The sequence below is a fragment of the Scatophagus argus genome, chromosome 13, assembly GCF_020382885.2.
Source record: "Scatophagus argus isolate fScaArg1 chromosome 13, fScaArg1.pri, whole genome shotgun sequence".
Taxonomy (NCBI): Eukaryota; Metazoa; Chordata; class Actinopteri; family Scatophagidae; genus Scatophagus; species Scatophagus argus.
In genome coordinates this window covers 13,369,072-13,385,691 of record NC_058505.1, presented here as the reverse complement: position 1 = coordinate 13,385,691, position 16,620 = coordinate 13,369,072, and the positions used below count along the sequence as shown (strand labels likewise).

The following is a 16,620-nucleotide window of genomic DNA, read 5'->3' as shown; positions in this document are numbered from 1 at the left end:
GTGACCATGCGGCTCCTCCTGTTTCATATCAGTGTAAACATTTATGGTCCCTCATGTATTCTCACGTTGTGTATCTTACATTCCAGTGCATTTTTGTGACATTTGTTTCTCCCTTTCTTTCTAGAGCCTGAGAGACCTCTTCAAACATCTGAAACATGTGGTTTTCAAGGACTTCAGACTTGTTTAATAGATTTTAGAAGAAAACAATGTGAACACAGTCTCTGATCCCAACATATAAGTACATGTGTAATGCATATCTGTTACAGGTCTAATACTACACACAAAGGAACATTATTAAAATGTTGGCCCTCTTTCAAAACAATTCCATGACTGGGAATGTTTATAACACATCCAGCAAGAATAGTGCCATTTTCAGACATTTTTGTGTGTGTGTCACAGGATATAGAGCTAAAGTGTTTAAAGGCCATCTGCTGCAACACTCTCTTTGTTTGTTTGACGATTTTCTCATGATTCTTGTATGAAGAAATATTTAAGACAGATTCCTGGAATAAATGATCTTTTTTTATCACCAGAATTCCAGGGACTCTATGGTGCGACTTAACAGGAATAAAACATCTGGAACATGATGCCAGGGGAGGCCATGTAGGGGTAGGAGGAATGTGGAGGAAAGACCAAACACTGTGTGTGTGTGTGTGTGTGTGTTCCTGGACGGTTGACGTCAGAGCTGCGTCTGTGCATGCTCTGGAGAGCAGGACATCCTGTGGAATTGTTCTCGGTGAGGCCTGAAGAATGCAAAGCAGCTACCTCTCCCTTCTCACTCGTCTTGGCGAAATGCTGGAGTGACGCGCTGCCATAGAAATGATTGGCTGGAATGCTGGAAGATGGGGGAGGCTCGGGATCTCCATCAAAGTCTCACTGGGACATCAAATTCATTAAGTCATCGAAAAGGAGAAAAGACCAGAGATCAGTGGGGGATTCTTCCTGAATTCCAGTGAAAATTAAGAATAAGAATCAAGAATATCTCTCATGCAGCATCTATAAAGCATCTTAGTACAGAGAAATAAGCTGAGACGGCAGTACCCAAACAGCTTAACGTTAACGCACTGTTTCTGTCTCATACTGCACAGGTTGTTCCTTTTCAGACACAACGAGACAAACACGTCTGCTTTTAGGAGAGTGTGGAGAGGAGTGAGGTGCGGGGGTGGGGTGAGGAAGAAAGGTAGGCAATATGGGAGTGGAGTGACGCAGACTGGATAAAGTGAGGGGGAGGGGGGTGTTGTGGGTGTAGCTATTTTTATCCATGTTAGGAGACACGTATTTGCTGCATCTCTCTGCCCTCCCTGTCTTTCTACGTCACTTTACTCCAAGCTGCTCCCCTCCAACCGTTTCATCATGTGACCCTGGTGTGCACCTGAGGTGGGACATGAATACTAAACAGCCAAAGGGTGAATGAAAAGGACTGCACAATAGTCGCAGCTGGTGTCATCTCACAGCAGTAAGATTATACAGCATCCACAGATGTGTGTGTGTGCGTTTGTGTGTGTGTGACTGGTCAGGGTGTTTCCCATGTGTTCTGCCCAGTGCATGCTGGGTCAGCTTTCAGCACCCGTGCGAGCTTGAAAAGAAAAAAGGTGATGATCATCATTGACAAGATAGATTGCATCTTAGATTTTATTTTAATATTGTAGTTTTACATGGTGCTTTGTATATACAAAAATGTGCCTTGGAGTTGACAGGTGTGTAACTAAAGGTCACTCACACCCTTTTTGTGTGTCTGTGTGTGTATCAACCATGAAATAAAAACTGATTCATTTTTCAAGCCGACCCAGCTAAAGAGCGGTTCTGCTGTATGCTGGATGACAAGCAGCTGCAGGTGTGGTTGTATCAGTTACTGGTTTCACACCTAAATTAGATGACACTCTGTTTGTAGGCCACACAAATGAGTTAATGGTTGATGTTATAATGTCACACGCCACAGACTTTTTTTTTTAAAACACATTAAAAGTGTGTCACCTGGGAAAACACCCTACAGTGCCTTAGCTCTATCATCATGGGGGTAAAAACTAAATACGCGGCTCAAGAGGATTTGCTGTTGGTTGACAGTATGAGACGATATCGGATTGGCACACAAATGCTGTGACTTGAGTTTGTGCTATTGTGAATAACCATCTAAAATATAACAAACAATGCGGTCCAGTTCAGGACGTTCTGACACGATGACGTTCTGTACAAAATGTTGTAGCTCTGAGCAGATTGCATCAGTTATGAATGGTGAGTGAGACACAAAATGGGGTTGAGCTATGAGGAGAAATTGGCTTTTTTGATTGGACATTGCAGGTTCATTAGTGTCGGAGCTCTCGTTGATTGGCTGTGTGCTCCGATGGGCGGGGCTTACACTGACAAGGTTGGGGCGTGTTACGCTCGGTGGAGTAGTGCTGCATCTGTCACTTCCACAGGGAGGAGCAGTGACATCCTGCTGTGGGTAAACCGCTCTGTAATCTGTATTTTTTAATGTTTGAGGATGCTTTACTGAACTCACTGAGGAATGAGGAGCAAGACTTCAAATTCATTTCCATCTAGCTACCAGAATCTGATGTTTGATTTGGACTTTTCACAGTAAGTCAGCTGAGAGGACCAGTAGCAGCAGCAGCAGCGGGTCCTCTGTAGCTTCACCCCGGGTCGGTCTGCATGCTGTGGGACAGGAGTCTCCACCGGTCATCCCACTATGCGTTTGTCCATCACCTCGACCACCGGCAGCCCGCTGGAGCTCACCGTCCTCCGAGGAGAGACTGTGGAGGGACTAAGGACGCTCATCTCTCAAAAACTCAGACTGCCGACCAACAGAATCGTGCTCCTGCATAGGGACAGGTGAGCTTTATTTTCCATTGATGCTCCGCATAGAATAACACGCATTATTTAGCGTTACTCAGTCAGTTTATGCTGATGATATCATGGGTTTATGGCAGACAGCTGACTACAGGAAAACTGTCCGACCTGGGTGTAGCAGATGGCAGCAAACTGACCCTGGTCCCTGTGATTGAAGCTGGTTTAGTAGTAAGTAAACCAATGTATGTCTTTATATTGGGTAAAACACTGGATCACGCTTCACATTTCGTAAACTGTTTTCTTTTATTTTTACTGCCACAGTACTCGACTGCCCGAGCTGAGAAAACAATGATGGACGTCTTGGAAAGTTTAACAGAAGTCCAGGTAAGAGTTTAGTTTCACGTCTGATGATGCTTCAAATGAAGACATTAGCTAAATGAGGAAAAATAGTTTTCATTACACGGTGACCTGTGTATGATTCCACACATTTCATATAGAAATAACATTGTAAACATGTTAACACATTATAAACACAAGCATTACTGCATCATGGTCTTCTAGAAGGAAATGCACACCATATCTGACAGTCATACAGCTATACACATGCACACACACTCAGCGGTAAAGCAGACCACTGTGACCTAAAGTTTATTTAAAGATGGAGTCATCAAGGTTGTCATGAAAGTAAACCAAATTGTCTGTGGTTGGCACTTTCGTTTCTGCAATAGCAATTCACTGTTCTTACCATTCACTGCAAATGCATGGTAAATACAGTGAATGGCCACAGAAATCAAAATGACTTTGTCTCTCGAGTTGTCATGGTTACTGGTGGGGTACATCATCAGAGGATTAATTCACAGGAAACAATGCACGTAATCCAACATATCCTGATCACTTTCATCTTTTTTAAAACAGGCGTTTATTTGACAGAAACACCTTTTGCTCTTCCAGTTGTATTTCTGGCAAAGTAGCAGCTCACTGAGTGTTTGTTATCGAATTGTCCTGCACACTCTGTTGCAACGGTAACCACGGGTGTCACCATATTAACCAAGACTGAAATCTTGAGGATTGTACATTTAACTCTGAAGTGTTTCTTTCCTGACAGATCAGTGACTTTCTGTCTGGACGTTCACCTCTCACCATCAGCCTGGGAGTTGGTGCCCACCTGATGTACCTGCAGCTCCAGCTGTCTACACAGAACGTAGCACAGCTGCAGCAGAACCCGGACTCGAGACCCCAGCGCAGCAGTGAGCTTCAAACTGGTCTACCCACTGCAACCAGGATGAGCCACTCGGACTCTGCCCGGATCAACACCACAGGATCCTCTATATCACCTGCTTCCCAAACCTCAACTCCAGCTCCAGGCTCTTCCAGCTCTCCATCTTTGATCCAGCTAAGCTCTCAAAGACCCAGAACTTCCTTTAACTCAACAGGACCGGCCTCCCTTTCATCTACCTCCACCTCTGCTGTGAACTTCCATCATCCCTCATCTCCACATCAGTGCCGTCCTCCCCACTCTGCACACACATCTTCTCCCAGAATTTCTTTGCCTTCTGGTTGTGCACATCTCAGCTTTCCAGTACAAGCAGCCACACCAGTCTGTTCTCCTGCTCCCACTGGTGTGATTCCTGGACCCCAGAGCCCAGTGCCAGCCTCAACTGTCAAAGAGGTTAGCCTCACATATTCATTTGCACAATTCCAGTCCATATCACACTGCACTGTCGTGGTGTCGCATGTGTTAGTCACAAAACTTGCATGAAAAGCTAGTTGAGAGTTCAAAATGTCCAGTTTTTATTTGGTCTAGGTTTTATTCCTCATAATGCATGATGGAAATAGGAGGTCATCTTTTTCCTTCTTGTTTCATAGAATGATGTTCATGCTTCACCTGCCACAGAGCTGTGCAAGCAGCCAGGAGCAGTTATAGAAAGTTTTGTAAACCACTCTCCGGGGGTCTACTCTGGGACTTTTTCTGGTAAGTGTCTGAGTAACAGAGGATTGAAGATGACATAACAACACAATGAGACTTTGAAAAGCTAAATTAAGAAATATCAACTATAATTTCCCATAGCCCAAGGAGATGTATTCAGATTGCTTGTTTTATTCCACCGTCAGTCCAAAGATATTCAGTTAAATAAAATATTGCAAAGTTCTTCTTTTTCATCTACTAATCTCTCCGACTCTCATTACCCCCCTGCTCTCTTCTTATCCCATAAGGTACTCTGGCTCCTTGCAGTCACAGCGGCCTCAGCCATCCTCGGGACGGCATTAATATCATTCTCCAGATCCTAAATGACCTCCTCAGAGCTGCCTACCACCACCAGGGGGCTCCACACGCCCTCTTTCATCTTCACTGTCCTGCTTCAAACCCTTCAGTCGGCCCACTGCTCACAGCAGAGGAGCAAAGCAAAGCTAAAAGCAAACCACTGGTGAGCCGGAGGCCAGAGCACCTCAGCAAAACTCCAGGTTAGCTTTATCCATTTTATATTAATGCAAACATGACAAACATTGGAGGAGTTCCTGAACATTACATTCATACTACATTATTTATGCGTATATGCATAAATACTTGGCTTAAGTGGCACTGACCAAATCTTTGGTGCTGTGATGAAAGGTCATATTCAGTCATTTATGAGGTGTTTAGTGTATGTGGGACTCTATGACTTCCACCCTCTACTCCTCTTTTATCTTTCCTTTATTACTTCTGACATTATTTTTGACTTCCAGATTATGTTTTTTTAATTTTGCCTCAGTTCTTCTGAGAAGTTTTTTTTTTTCTGAGTTTGTACTTGGAGTATTTGAAGCACAGTAGTGACCTGCTTTTTTTGAGAGGTGCTTGGATGACAAAGCAGAGCATAACTATTTTTGTGTTGCATGTCTAACATGTTCTTATTTCTTTGCTCTTCTTTAGGTGAGGAGAGTCGCCCCCATCAGTCACCAACACAGGAGAATCAAGCATTGCACTCTAAGCTGGAGCGCCTGCAGTTTTTAATGCACCAGAGGCGTCTCCGCAGGCAGACTCGCAGAACCTCGCACCTGTGGAAAATGTCTCATTCATACCAGCATCGTCACCATCATCCCTAGTCCCCTGCATGGAAAAGATCCACCCACTGTGATAGTAGTTGCAGCCTTCTGATGAGCAAGGACACATCAAAGAACCATAATGGAGACCAGAGCTGAACTCTCACCTTGTGGAATAGGTGAAAGTGAGCAGAGTGCATGCTTTTTTGCTTTTCTTACACTATGAGAACTTCTGAAGAGTGTATGCCCTGAACCTCAGAGGAATCAGATTTTTGTGGCTGTCACTGCACTGAGCATCTTACTTCATGCAACACAATGGCTCACATTGGTATGTAGCACATGTCACAAAAGGTTCTAATATGTGTTTTCATGTCAGACATCTTGGTGTTTTGTACCTCTTACTGTATGTGTGTTTATGTATTCCAATGCCTTAACCTTGTATGTCTTGAATGTAAACTGTATGTAAATATACACAGATTAAGGAACCAAAGGGAAAACCCTGGACAATTTTCTGTGTCAAGATCCTTTTAGACATGAAAGTGATATCTTTCTGTCATTCATTAACTTTCCTTACAGCTTCATTCAGACATGACATTTGCAGAGAGAGCTGCAATGCTCAAATGATGTTTATCACCTTGGATGGAGCTGAAAAGTTAATTATATGAAGGCTCTCATTTTTCTCACAGGCTGCACAGTTCAGTCAAATAACAGAGAACTAAAAAATTTTTCATTACGTGCAAGCAGGTCACTAATTCCCTTCTGTTCATACTGTGCCTATATTGATTCACAAGGTTTCTGACTTTGGCCTAAGACTCTGTTCAAGGTGTTTGCAGCAAAGTTAAATGGTTTGCCATCCTCAGCCTTCACCTCATCTACATTTTGGCTGACATGAATGAGCGTGCACAGGCTACAGATGAGATGAACTGATTGCAGGATTACTCCACTTGGAAAAGTCCAAGATTTACAAAATCATATGTCACAATCATACATGGAATGTTCAATGACTTGACACTGCAGGCCAGACATGAATCTTAAACCTGACAAGATTAATTATCATTTTGTAATTCTTCTGACTGCACTGGAAACAACTTTTATCAGTTTTTAAAAGTGCGATCAGGAAACAACACATTCATTTTTAGTGTCACTTTCACTAATGTAGTCTGTTTATGTAGTCTTATTAATCTGGGAAAGAATATCATCATTGTTTGTTGTCTGCCTGGCTAGAGAGTGGCTGTAAGCCATTTTCTAGTGAAATCATTATTATATTTTACTGAGATATCTTATATTTAATGCAGGACATGTTGGGGTTGTTTAATTTAGTAATTTAGGATAATTCAGGATTTTTGATCAGAAACATATATTCTTGGTGTGATGTGAAAACTTAAAGGCCCCAGCCCACAAAGAAAATATTTGAATATTTAGATTCATAAATAGATGTTTTAATAGATTATTTTGATACTTATTAACCAGGTAGTTTAAACTCTTTGATGAGAAGCCAAATACAGACATCTGAGTATTTTAAGAGCCCTAAAACTGCGGAAGAAGATTAGGGCCATACGTGAAAAATTAATTCGGACATTACCGTAAAACACGTTCTTGGAGGGCACCATAAAACCACGATGTTATATCGGTTGCTACAGTAGGTGGCGGTATGATAGGCCTACTTGTTGAACCAGTGACGTGCCACCGAAAAACTAAAAGAAGAAGACGTCATCGCGCACATCACTGAAAAGCTGCGCGCGCTCTCGCTCCCTCCTCATTGAATCTGCAGCCTCCCTCCTCTTCTGGTCGATCCCTGCTAGGAAAAAGGTAATTTTAACTTCACGATTAATTTTTACGGGTTTTCATGGCAAATTAGCCGTGCTAAATTACGTATTTCCAACGCCTTGCTACGTTGTAATAAACGTCCTGTGCGAATGCCACCACCAGCGTAGCCTATTAAATTCGATAGCGATGTAATGTTAAACCAGCGAGTAGCAGCAGACCGTACTAAAATGATTTTCTTTGTTTCGCTGTTTGGCGGGAAAAACGTGTTTAAATGCGTTAATTAAGAAAAATAATAACGTCTTAGTTTTATTATTTTGTGAGAACAATCATTCAACCCTTTAAACGAGACAGATGAGGCTACGCGCTAAGTCGGCCAGCTAAACAAAAGTGAGGACTCCACACGCTCGATGCTACAAAATGGCGCTGGAAGGAAAATTCTAACCCGTTAATCCACTAACCATGCGCTACCACGTTGTTAAGGGCCTTGCTGCGTGTGCATCCGCCAATGGCGCCGATTATTTCATCGCAGATATGTTTTTAACACATCTTTTATCCGAAATTGCTATATTATTGAGGAAGAAATGCGCATTTCCACAAATTGCGCAGATGGTTATGGTCATCTTATAGCCTAACCGGTGACCTACTTTTGTACTTTGTCAGCTGACGGCATTTGCCGATGTTTATTAAGCGACGTGGATCAGCAGCTTTTCCAGATGCGTATTATGTTGGCCTAACGTGATTGTGGTGTTTGTTTTCTAGCTACGTTGAAGATGTCGGACGAGGGTAAATTGTTTATCGGTGGATTAAGCTTCGAGACCAACGAGGAGTCTCTGAGTGCGGCCTTCGGCAAATACGGAACCATTGAAAAAGGTCAATCTCTCATCTTTTCAGTTTTTTTTGTATATTACGCTTACGAAGTACTATTATGTGTAAGTTTAATGATTCCTGTTTGGCGATTCATTTCTTTTGAAGATTTACTCTATTTTTTTCCCTCCATTTAGTGGATGTGATCAGAGACAAAGAGACTGGAAGATCTCGCGGTTTCGGGTTTGTGAAATACGATAATGCAGAAGATGCTAAAGATGCAATGGCGGCAATGAACGGCAAGGTAAGTGTACAATGCCCTATTAACCACTTTCAAATAAACATGTTTTTGGTTTTTTTTTTGTCGACCATTTTCTACCAAAATGACAAAATTAATTGTAACCTCTTGTCTGATATAGTATATGTGTGTAGATATATACATTTTATATGCATTTTATTTTTTTTACATTTTATCATCCTTTTTGGTCTGTATAGTAGATTTAAGTAATGTGACATAGGACTTTTATGATTTGATTTGAATCGAACTTAATTTGATTTTATTAAGAAATAAAATGAAACCACATATGCCTTTTGTGTTGCAGTCTTTAGATGGTCGGGCCATTCGTGTGGATGAAGCAGGAAAGGGTGGACGCTCCCGGGGAGGTTTCCAGTCAGGCCAGCGTGGTGGCAGATTCAGTGGATCTCGGGGGAGAGGTGGGCGAGGCTACTCCAGAGGTGAAAGCCTGTTGGCTGTGATGTGAATGAAGTTTTTCTATTTGCTTTTAATTCTCCACATTTATTTGTCATTACCGTATTATGTTTGGAGGTGGGGGATACAATGGCGACAGGAGCTATGGTGACAGGAGTTACGGTGAGAGAAGCTTCGGAGGTGGAGACAGGAGTTTTGGTAGTGGCGGATACAGGAGTGGAGGATATTCCTCAGGAGGCTACAGAGACAATAGGTAAGAAACTTAATCAAACTAATGCTGGGACTTATTAAGTGGATTGTGTTTATTATTAATGTTATTGTAATAATAATAATGCTAATAATAATTTACAGGGGTCAGGGTGGATATGGTGACCGCTCTGGTGGAAGCTACCGCGATGGATATGACGGCTATGGTAAGCATGGATGATATGCATTTGTGCTGTGTATGTAGACCTATGTTGGGGCTGTTTTCAAATTTTAAAAAGGCACCAATTTAACATGCATTTAGACACTAATTACTGACTTAAAATCAATTTAATGGATATACTGGAGTATTTGTGACATAACAGTAGTTAACTTGAGCTGGAACAACTCATTTGTTGGCTGTGGTAGAATTTGATGAGCACCTAATTGCACAAGGTGTCATCACACATTCAGTTCAATTAAGACCATTTCACAGCCCCAACATATGAGAACATGTATCATGTATGCCCCACAGTTTTGTACCTGAGCGCAAGTTAACACCTCTCTGTATGCGGTTGCCAAATTTTTCTAGCCCCCCAGCCTGACTCTGGTAAAGAGACTGGCAAAAAATGAAACACTTGAGCAAATGCTGAATGTTTCTTATTCTGAATTGAAATTGCTCGTATCTAAGCTGATGGAGCCCCTTGTGCAAAAACTAAGGGAGGGTTTTTGGACTGTCTCTTGGGTTGAGGGGGGATGTTGTGAAACTCCAGTGTTGGAACTTTCAGTGTCTTTACCTGTGTGCCCACTTCTTATCCTCAGCTGCACACGAGTAAACATCTCCCTGATTCAAGATCTTCACTTGGCTGGCTGTATTTCAAAGATTCGCTCCTCAAGAAAAATGTCCACGTGTTATTGCTGACCTTAGTTTTGTAGTTCTGTTGTAGTAGCTCAAGCATCTTAAAAAAAAAAATGTAGCCATGAGTTTTGGTCATTCCTTAACAAACCATGTCACAATTTATAGTTCAGGACTTCTACTTGCTTGATTGGGCATCTTTATTCTTCAAAGGTCGGTTGTTAACTAAAAGGCATCTGTGTAATCTGATTAGTAGTCCCAATTTGGGGATCACACAACAGCCCTCCACATGGCTTTTCGTTGACCTGCCACTACTCTTTATCCAACACGTTGAGTGTTTCCTGATTTTTGGTTTTTTTTTTTTGGTTGTTTGTTTTTTTTTTGTTTTGTTTTTTTATATATACTGAAATATCCGATGGGGCTTTTTCCCCCCCTTGTTTCCCCTGTCGGTCTCTGTGACTGACCTACCTCTTGCCAGGTTTTAAACTGAGTGAGGAGGAAAGATCTGATTACCTTGGGGGATTTATGCTAAATTCCTTTTTACTATGAAAAACTTAGTTTAGCTGAGGCTCCTGTGTGTTCAATTTCCCAAAAGAGTGAATTCCTTTCAGACTGGTGAACCACGCCTCCGAAGTGGCCGGCTGTTCATGAAGTCTGACCAAGGTATCTTCTGTGCTCTGCTCAACATCTGCATCTTAAATGTACTGTCAAATGGACTAATCTTGTTAAAGTGATCGAAAAATGTAACTTCGTTTCCCCAAAGTAAAATCTCTACCGGGAACGGTTTTGTACTTTATGTTCTTTGTATGATCAGCTTTTTTTTCTTTGTCAGTTTGGCTTCATGGAGCCTATTAAACAGACTGTGGAAAATAATCTCGATTCTTGCCTTTCAAAACTATCGCATGGGGGAGTTAAATGCTGCGTGAGAACCAAGTCACCTGCTCGAGGCACTGAAATTACACATGGATTTCTTTGGAGGGCAATTACAAAAAATTGGCAGTTTAGTTAGTCCACTTGATAAGATGATGGAGGGATAGGCTGCAATTGGGTTTTGAAAGTCCACTTAATTTGACAAGCGTTCTGTCTGGTTTAGATTTCAAATTTAAACACGGTTTTTGGCCCAGTGAATCATCTTGAGGTCTAAGAGCCAATGATTGTCCAAATGTGTTTTGACAGGCAACTCTTATAGTATATTGAGATCAAACCTCTAGTGAGGTTTAAATAAGCTCCAAAAAAAAAAAAAAGTGGCACATGGAAATGCTGGGAAAACATAAGCTGGTGTCTGGTCATGTTAATGCTTCATTACGTTCAAGAGGTCAGCCACTTCAAAAACCTACAAGTCCTTGGAGAGTGAAGTGTTGCGCCTACCAACAAGTGCTCATCAGAGATGAAAGCTGCTCTCTTGCCTAGATCATATGTGGAGAAAGTAGGCCAATGCACGTGAGGTAAAAATCTCCTTTTGCTTTGCTCACATCCTTCAAACTCAGTTCTCATTGTTTCCATTAATACCTTCAAGTTAGCCGTATTTAGTCCTCTGCTTCAAATGTCGCCTACCACATGCCATGGCCCTTTCCCCGATTCTGATTCATAAAAAAAGTCCATTGAGAAAATGTTTTAATGAAGCTCCTCTGGATTGTAGTGCTTTCACCTGAGTCCACCAAGAAAGCGTTGGCCTCTAAATCGTGGGTAGTATTGTGCTCAGTCCACTTCTGTTCACTGCATTAGTTCTCAGATTTGTTCCAGTAATGCCCCACAGCAGTCCTAATTGATGTGCAAGGTGTCTAGACTATTCAGTTTTTCCTTGTATTCTTATAGGAATCAGCGGTGAGTTTCAGATTCATTAATAGGGTTGCATGCATTTTATTGTGACTTGTCATACGTCATTGGTTAGCTGTCATGCTTAATTTACCTCTTAATCCTTTTGTTTAGGTTAAACTGACCGTCGGAGACTTCACTGGATCTCCTCACAGCTGAAGTGTGCGGCTTTAGGTGGCACTGACTGATGCAGGTGCAGTTGTCAGGTAAAAATCTTTTATTTCTCTGATTCAGTTATGCCCACATGTTTTGCTGCTGGTGCAGTCAGAATTTACCTGACTGATTAGTCTCTTCCCACTTCGTTTTAGGTTTGATGTGGTGCAGCTGTAAGCAGTGGCTACATGGGAGGATCCTGTCAACTAGAAGTTTGAGAATGTCAGATGTTGTCTTGCTTGAAACACGACAGATCTGTTCAACAAAGTGACAGCACCTTTTATTTATTGTTCACCATTACTTCCCTGTAAGTCAATTTCAAGCAATAGACCTACACTGGGAGTTATATGGCCATTCTAAAGTCTAATTATTGTTTGATGTGTTCTCATTGTATTGCAATTACAAAAATAAAATTATAGGGGGCTAACAACCACAGACTATTCTGTTTCCTTTATAAGTATCTTGATTAATTCAAATGGGAAGTGACTTGAGCATATTAAAAGGTGTTCGGTAGGACCATCTTGGGGTGGTGCACTCAGAAACACAGGGATATGTCCATGTAATCAGGTGAACTGAAACATTAGGGTTTTAAGAAGCTCCATGTCAGACTCGGTGTGTGGTAAGGCTCTTTACTACTACAGTTGAAACAATCTCCAAATGCCAGTTCATTCCAATTGTGTCTCGCCCCTGGCATGCTAAGGCTTTTCAGTCCAGACACTAACATAACATGCACTCTGATCAGCTGGAATCAAATGGGAGTTGTGAATACTTGATAGTAAACTAGTAATACTATTGATAGTAATACTGCTTTTTTTCTGCAACAATATTTTTGATCAAGAACTGGTCAAGCTAAAGGAAAAAATTTCAAACGTAACTGGTTAGGATTTTTTTATTTTATTTTTTTTAAATCTACAACATAATAGTTTGACTAATAGCATTCATAAGCTGAAGATCTTGTAACTGGATGTGTACGTGAAAAGTAACTAGTGACCATAATTCTCAAAAGTCCTTAAATAGATTTGCAATGGTATTTTTGCACTATAATGTAGTACATAAAATATAATGTAGCACATGATGTAATTCAGGTTAACTACTACCTCAAAACAGTACTTGAGTAAATGGAAAAAATGACAACAGCTAACTCAGGATGAGGTACAGAAAAAAAAAAACTTTAATTTTGAACATTTACAAGCTGAATTGAGCAAGGGCTCAGGACCACATGGTACCGGCTGTGAAAGGTGGTGAAAAGCTCAGGATACCATCCATCTTGTTGCTGCTTACGTGTGCGACATGAAGCCAAACTGCTCGTGCAAAAGCTGCTCACGGGGTTGGAGGTTGAACAGCTCCTCTGACAGAGGGGGGACCCAGCGGTCTGTGTGGAAGACGGTCTCACCAACCTGCACGAGTGTCGAAGGTGTGCAGTTTTTGTCAATAAAAGACACTGATGACAATTACTATCTTGGAGTATTGCTTTTTTTTTTTTTAATCCTCTCCTTAAACAATTTAATCGTTTACATCCTAGTATCAACTCATATGTAGTGACTGAGTATGTAGTGAAGAGAGCTTCATTACATGGTACAGTGAAAATCACCTGAAGCTCAGTATCATCAAAACCAACGAGCTGCTTGGTGTGGTGGACCAGATATGCATCCAATATGGATGTTGCTGAAAAGAAGCTACAAATTCTAAAACATGCCGCTGCACACACATCATCTTCAACCCAGCAGCACAGGAGATCCATACAGTCAGCACAATCTCAAGTTCGACACCCAAGATTAGTGTCACCACTTCACTATCTGACCATACGTGAAATATGTTCACAATGTGCTCTTCTGTTACTGAGTTATGGCTACTGCCAATGCAGGAGCATGAAAATACTGCAGTCAATTCCAAGTGCTGCTGCAAGGATATTTACCAATAGAATAAAAACTGCACGTATTACTCCCATCTGAAACTGTCAGGCAGCGTCGCTATGGAAGATTCCTGTTAATACGGTAACCATATATTATAACTGGGTTATAATATCAATTCACAGACTACAACCATACTATAGCTATGGCCAAAAAGAGTACTTCAAAGTCAAAATTGTTACCAAAGTGGCTAACATTTTCCAAATTTTCACTCATTCTTGGTTTTAGTTTCAGCTAAATTCTGAAATTCACAAAATTCACTAAAACTACCAATAATTCAAATTAATGTAGGCCTTTTAACTATTAAAAAAGGATACAAAAAAACTGGAATGGGAAATGTTGAAATACTTAAGTCTCAAAAATATTGTTTAAAAAAAGAACCAAACAAACAGATAAGCAGGATCACTTTTTAACCCATCATTGCATTCAAGGTGTGACACCATCTCCAGATCTCTGAACCATCCTTTGTACTGAATTTACCGAATATTTTCTGAATAATTTTAGGACATAAAGGTTAAGCAGTAACAAGCATGACCATGATGTTAATCTCTGAAATGGTACAGTGTGTGTAGTCTTTTCTTTACCTTCCAACCTGGAACGTCCTTCATGATAACTGCCTCCTCCTCTAGATTCTCCCTCAGCAGCCGTAAGGTCCTGAGGAGAAATTCATCTGCTACATTAACAACCAGTCTGACAGACTAACCATTAGATTACAAAACACTAAACCTGTGTTGGGTTTATTTTGTCACCTTCGATCATGCTCGGCCTGCAGTAGGGGCATCAGAGCGATCCTGGCTTCCAACTCTTCGATATGAAGGCGTCTGCCATGCATAAACAAACATCACTACAAGCTCCAGCCTGTTTGTGAAATATTATACACACTTGGACTGTAACCAACAGTTAAACCCAGTTACAAGAATCATCCTACCTCCTCTCTCTGTTCCACTTGAAAACCCTCCAGTAACCAAACAGCATGATGCCAATGCCAATGCCAAACATGCTATATCCTGCGGATCAAAGACTTCATTAGTGACAGTGTGCATCTTACCAGCTATGATTAAATGACTTGTATTCTGCCCACATTATCAGCTAAGTTTCAAAATTAACCTACTTTGACATCATCATGATATGCTGACAAAGAGGCAAAAGAATAAAAGATCAAACTTCTCACTGATGTTACACAAATGGAATAAATGAATGGGTCTTAGACCATCAAAACACATACTATACTTTTTTTGTCAAAGTGATTGTTATTTGTGATGCTTTAAGTGTCCGGTCTCCCTCATGGCTATGTGCGTACGTGGAGAGAAGATTTCTCTCCCACTCTGCTCTACACAACACAAATGTAACCAACATCCTTCACATATTAAAATGAACTTGAAAACTGTCTTTCCAAAACTCTGGACCTCAATCCATATAAAACTGGTAAATAAAATGTACAACTTAATGTAAAATATACTTTGACTTGCAGACTAGACGAGAAGTACTCATGATTTGAGTACTCTCAGATCTATGTAATATATATATACTATATAACATATTTCCATGGGGGATGCTCATCCTCAAATCATCTGTTACAATCGAGATCACAAAAAGGTAATTCTGCTCTTTCAAGTGTTGACTTTCAGATTTGTTTCGTGCTCTCTCACATCTTTAATAGTCGATATACTTCCTAACTCGCAAAACTATAGAAAGAAAACACCGTTTTTTATTGTAGGCCAGCACCAACACAGAATCTACTAGGTCAGATTTAACATCAGTTCCAGGAAACTCGAACATTAATGTTATGAAATTAAGCCGTCTCTGTCTAATTAAAGCTGCTGGAACGAAATGCACTGAATAAAACCAAAAACTCATTTCCAATTTTAAACTATTTAACAGCTATATTTGACTGAACCTGCAATGCACCAAGTGCCAAAGTTAGCTACCGTGCAGTTAGCAGGTAACGTTAGATATCATTTCTCTCAACATCACGCACAAAAATGTTAAACCACTTAAACACTGGCATTTAACGTATGAAACACGTAAATTCAAGTACCTCCAACCGAAAGCATTTAAATTTGATGGATTAATCTAGCTTATGTGTGTAGCTCACTGACGCCGACCCGTTAGCATTAGCTTCTTTAGTGAGTAGAAAATGTCATTTAACGTTAACCTGCGCATGTTTAAAAACTCGTGTGGATTTCGGTAGAGTGAGAGTATGTAATGTAAGTACCAGAGAGTCCTCGTTTCGGTAGATTTCTCTTATAATCAAACGAGGCATAGCCTCCCGGAGGAGGCATGTCCTGCTTCACCTTGGACCCCGCCATCTTCCTCCAGCCTTCTCCACAACACGACCGGTGACGTCACTACGGGAGCGCTTCCTCCCTCGTGCAGGTTCGGCACCTCTCGTGCGAAAAGGGTCCTATCACGATCTACCGCCCCCATCTGTCTGGATGAGAACTGTTTATTTCTGTGCATGTTATGGCACTGGAGACTTTATTTTACAGAGCCTCTCCAGCTGATGGAGCAGCTTACTCTGTTAAAACACATATTTTAGTAGCTGATCATGTTTTATATGTACATGGAGTAAGTAGAGAGTTGTATATGTATATGGAGTAAAAAGCATTGTATGTTGA

The 16,620-nt window shown here is 41.1% G+C and overlaps 3 protein-coding genes across 10 annotated transcripts; 2 read left to right on the top strand and 1 right to left on the bottom strand.

The window, feature by feature from the left end:
- The first annotated feature begins 2,336 nt into the window (after positions 1 to 2,336).
- Positions 2,337 to 6,290, top strand: LOC124069203 (midnolin-like). Of its 4 annotated transcripts, none has more exons than XM_046408077.1 (8): positions 2,337 to 2,439; positions 2,579 to 2,829; positions 2,928 to 3,015; positions 3,109 to 3,171; positions 3,893 to 4,456; positions 4,654 to 4,759; positions 5,002 to 5,250; positions 5,696 to 6,290. In XM_046408077.1, the coding sequence occupies exons 2-8, from the start codon at positions 2,687 to 2,689 to the stop codon at positions 5,866 to 5,868; spliced, it is 1,386 nt and encodes a 461-aa protein (XP_046264033.1). In that variant the 5' UTR covers positions 2,337 to 2,439; positions 2,579 to 2,686; the 3' UTR covers positions 5,869 to 6,290. The 4 variants fall into 4 exon arrangements, with proteins under 4 accessions (XP_046264033.1, XP_046264034.1, XP_046264035.1 ...); XM_046408078.1 differs by having other exon boundaries at positions 2,354 to 2,443; XM_046408079.1 differs by lacking the exon at positions 2,337 to 2,439 and having other exon boundaries at positions 2,691 to 2,829; positions 2,932 to 3,015.
- A 1,172-nt stretch (positions 6,291 to 7,462) lies between these two features.
- Positions 7,463 to 12,522, top strand: cirbpa (cold inducible RNA binding protein a). Of its 5 annotated transcripts, XR_006845029.1 has the most exons (8): positions 7,463 to 7,614; positions 8,332 to 8,442; positions 8,574 to 8,680; positions 8,979 to 9,111; positions 9,203 to 9,338; positions 9,437 to 9,498; positions 12,054 to 12,145; positions 12,248 to 12,522. XR_006845029.1 is itself a non-coding variant. In XM_046408084.1 (7 exons), exons 2-7 carry the CDS (start codon positions 8,343 to 8,345, stop codon positions 10,741 to 10,743), a joined length of 525 nt encoding a protein of 174 aa, XP_046264040.1. In that variant the 5' UTR covers positions 7,463 to 7,614; positions 8,332 to 8,342; the 3' UTR covers positions 10,744 to 10,997. The 5 variants fall into 5 exon arrangements, 4 of the variants coding, with proteins under 4 accessions (XP_046264040.1, XP_046264038.1, XP_046264037.1 ...); XM_046408084.1 differs by lacking the exons at positions 12,054 to 12,145; positions 12,248 to 12,522 and adding an exon at positions 10,736 to 10,997 and having other exon boundaries at positions 8,979 to 9,090; XM_046408082.1 differs by lacking the exons at positions 12,054 to 12,145; positions 12,248 to 12,522 and adding an exon at positions 10,736 to 10,997.
- A 718-nt stretch (positions 12,523 to 13,240) lies between these two features.
- Positions 13,241 to 16,376, bottom strand: ndufa13 (NADH:ubiquinone oxidoreductase subunit A13). Its single transcript, XM_046408085.1, has 5 exons — positions 16,218 to 16,376; positions 14,931 to 15,009; positions 14,752 to 14,823; positions 14,587 to 14,656; positions 13,241 to 13,489 (listed from the first exon to the last, which is right to left on the bottom strand). Exons 1-5 carry the CDS (start codon positions 16,309 to 16,311, stop codon positions 13,370 to 13,372), a joined length of 435 nt encoding a protein of 144 aa, XP_046264041.1. The 5' UTR covers positions 16,312 to 16,376; the 3' UTR covers positions 13,241 to 13,369.
- Between the last annotated feature and the right edge of the window lie 244 nt (positions 16,377 to 16,620).

Excerpts from the sequence above, each read along its gene's own strand:
- cirbpa (XM_046408081.1), top strand. The coding sequence starts at position 8,343 with ATGTCGGACGAGGGTAAATTGTTTATCGGTGGATTAAGCTTCGAGACC. Across the intron at positions 9,112-9,202 it reads TGGGCGAGGCTACTCCAGAG|GTGGGGGATACAATGGCGAC; the intron begins GTGAAAGCCTGT and ends TTATGTTTGGAG. Across the intron at positions 9,339-9,436 it reads GGAGGCTACAGAGACAATAG|GGGTCAGGGTGGATATGGTG; the intron begins GTAAGAAACTTA and ends AATAATTTACAG.
- LOC124069203 (XM_046408077.1), top strand. The coding sequence starts at position 2,687 with ATGCGTTTGTCCATCACCTCGACCACCGGCAGCCCGCTGGAGCTCACC. Across the intron at positions 2,830-2,927 it reads GTGCTCCTGCATAGGGACAG|ACAGCTGACTACAGGAAAAC; the intron begins GTGAGCTTTATT and ends GGTTTATGGCAG. Across the intron at positions 3,172-3,892 it reads AAAGTTTAACAGAAGTCCAG|ATCAGTGACTTTCTGTCTGG; the intron begins GTAAGAGTTTAG and ends CTTTCCTGACAG.
- ndufa13 (XM_046408085.1), bottom strand. The coding sequence starts at position 16,311 with ATGGCGGGGTCCAAGGTGAAGCAGGACATGCCTCCTCCGGGAGGCTAT. Across the intron at positions 15,010-16,217 it reads ACCGAAACGAGGACTCTCTG|GATATAGCATGTTTGGCATT; the intron begins GTACTTACATTA and ends TTTGATCCGCAG. Across the intron at positions 13,490-14,586 it reads AGGACGTTCCAGGTTGGAAG|GTTGGTGAGACCGTCTTCCA; the intron begins GTAAAGAAAAGA and ends ACACTCGTGCAG.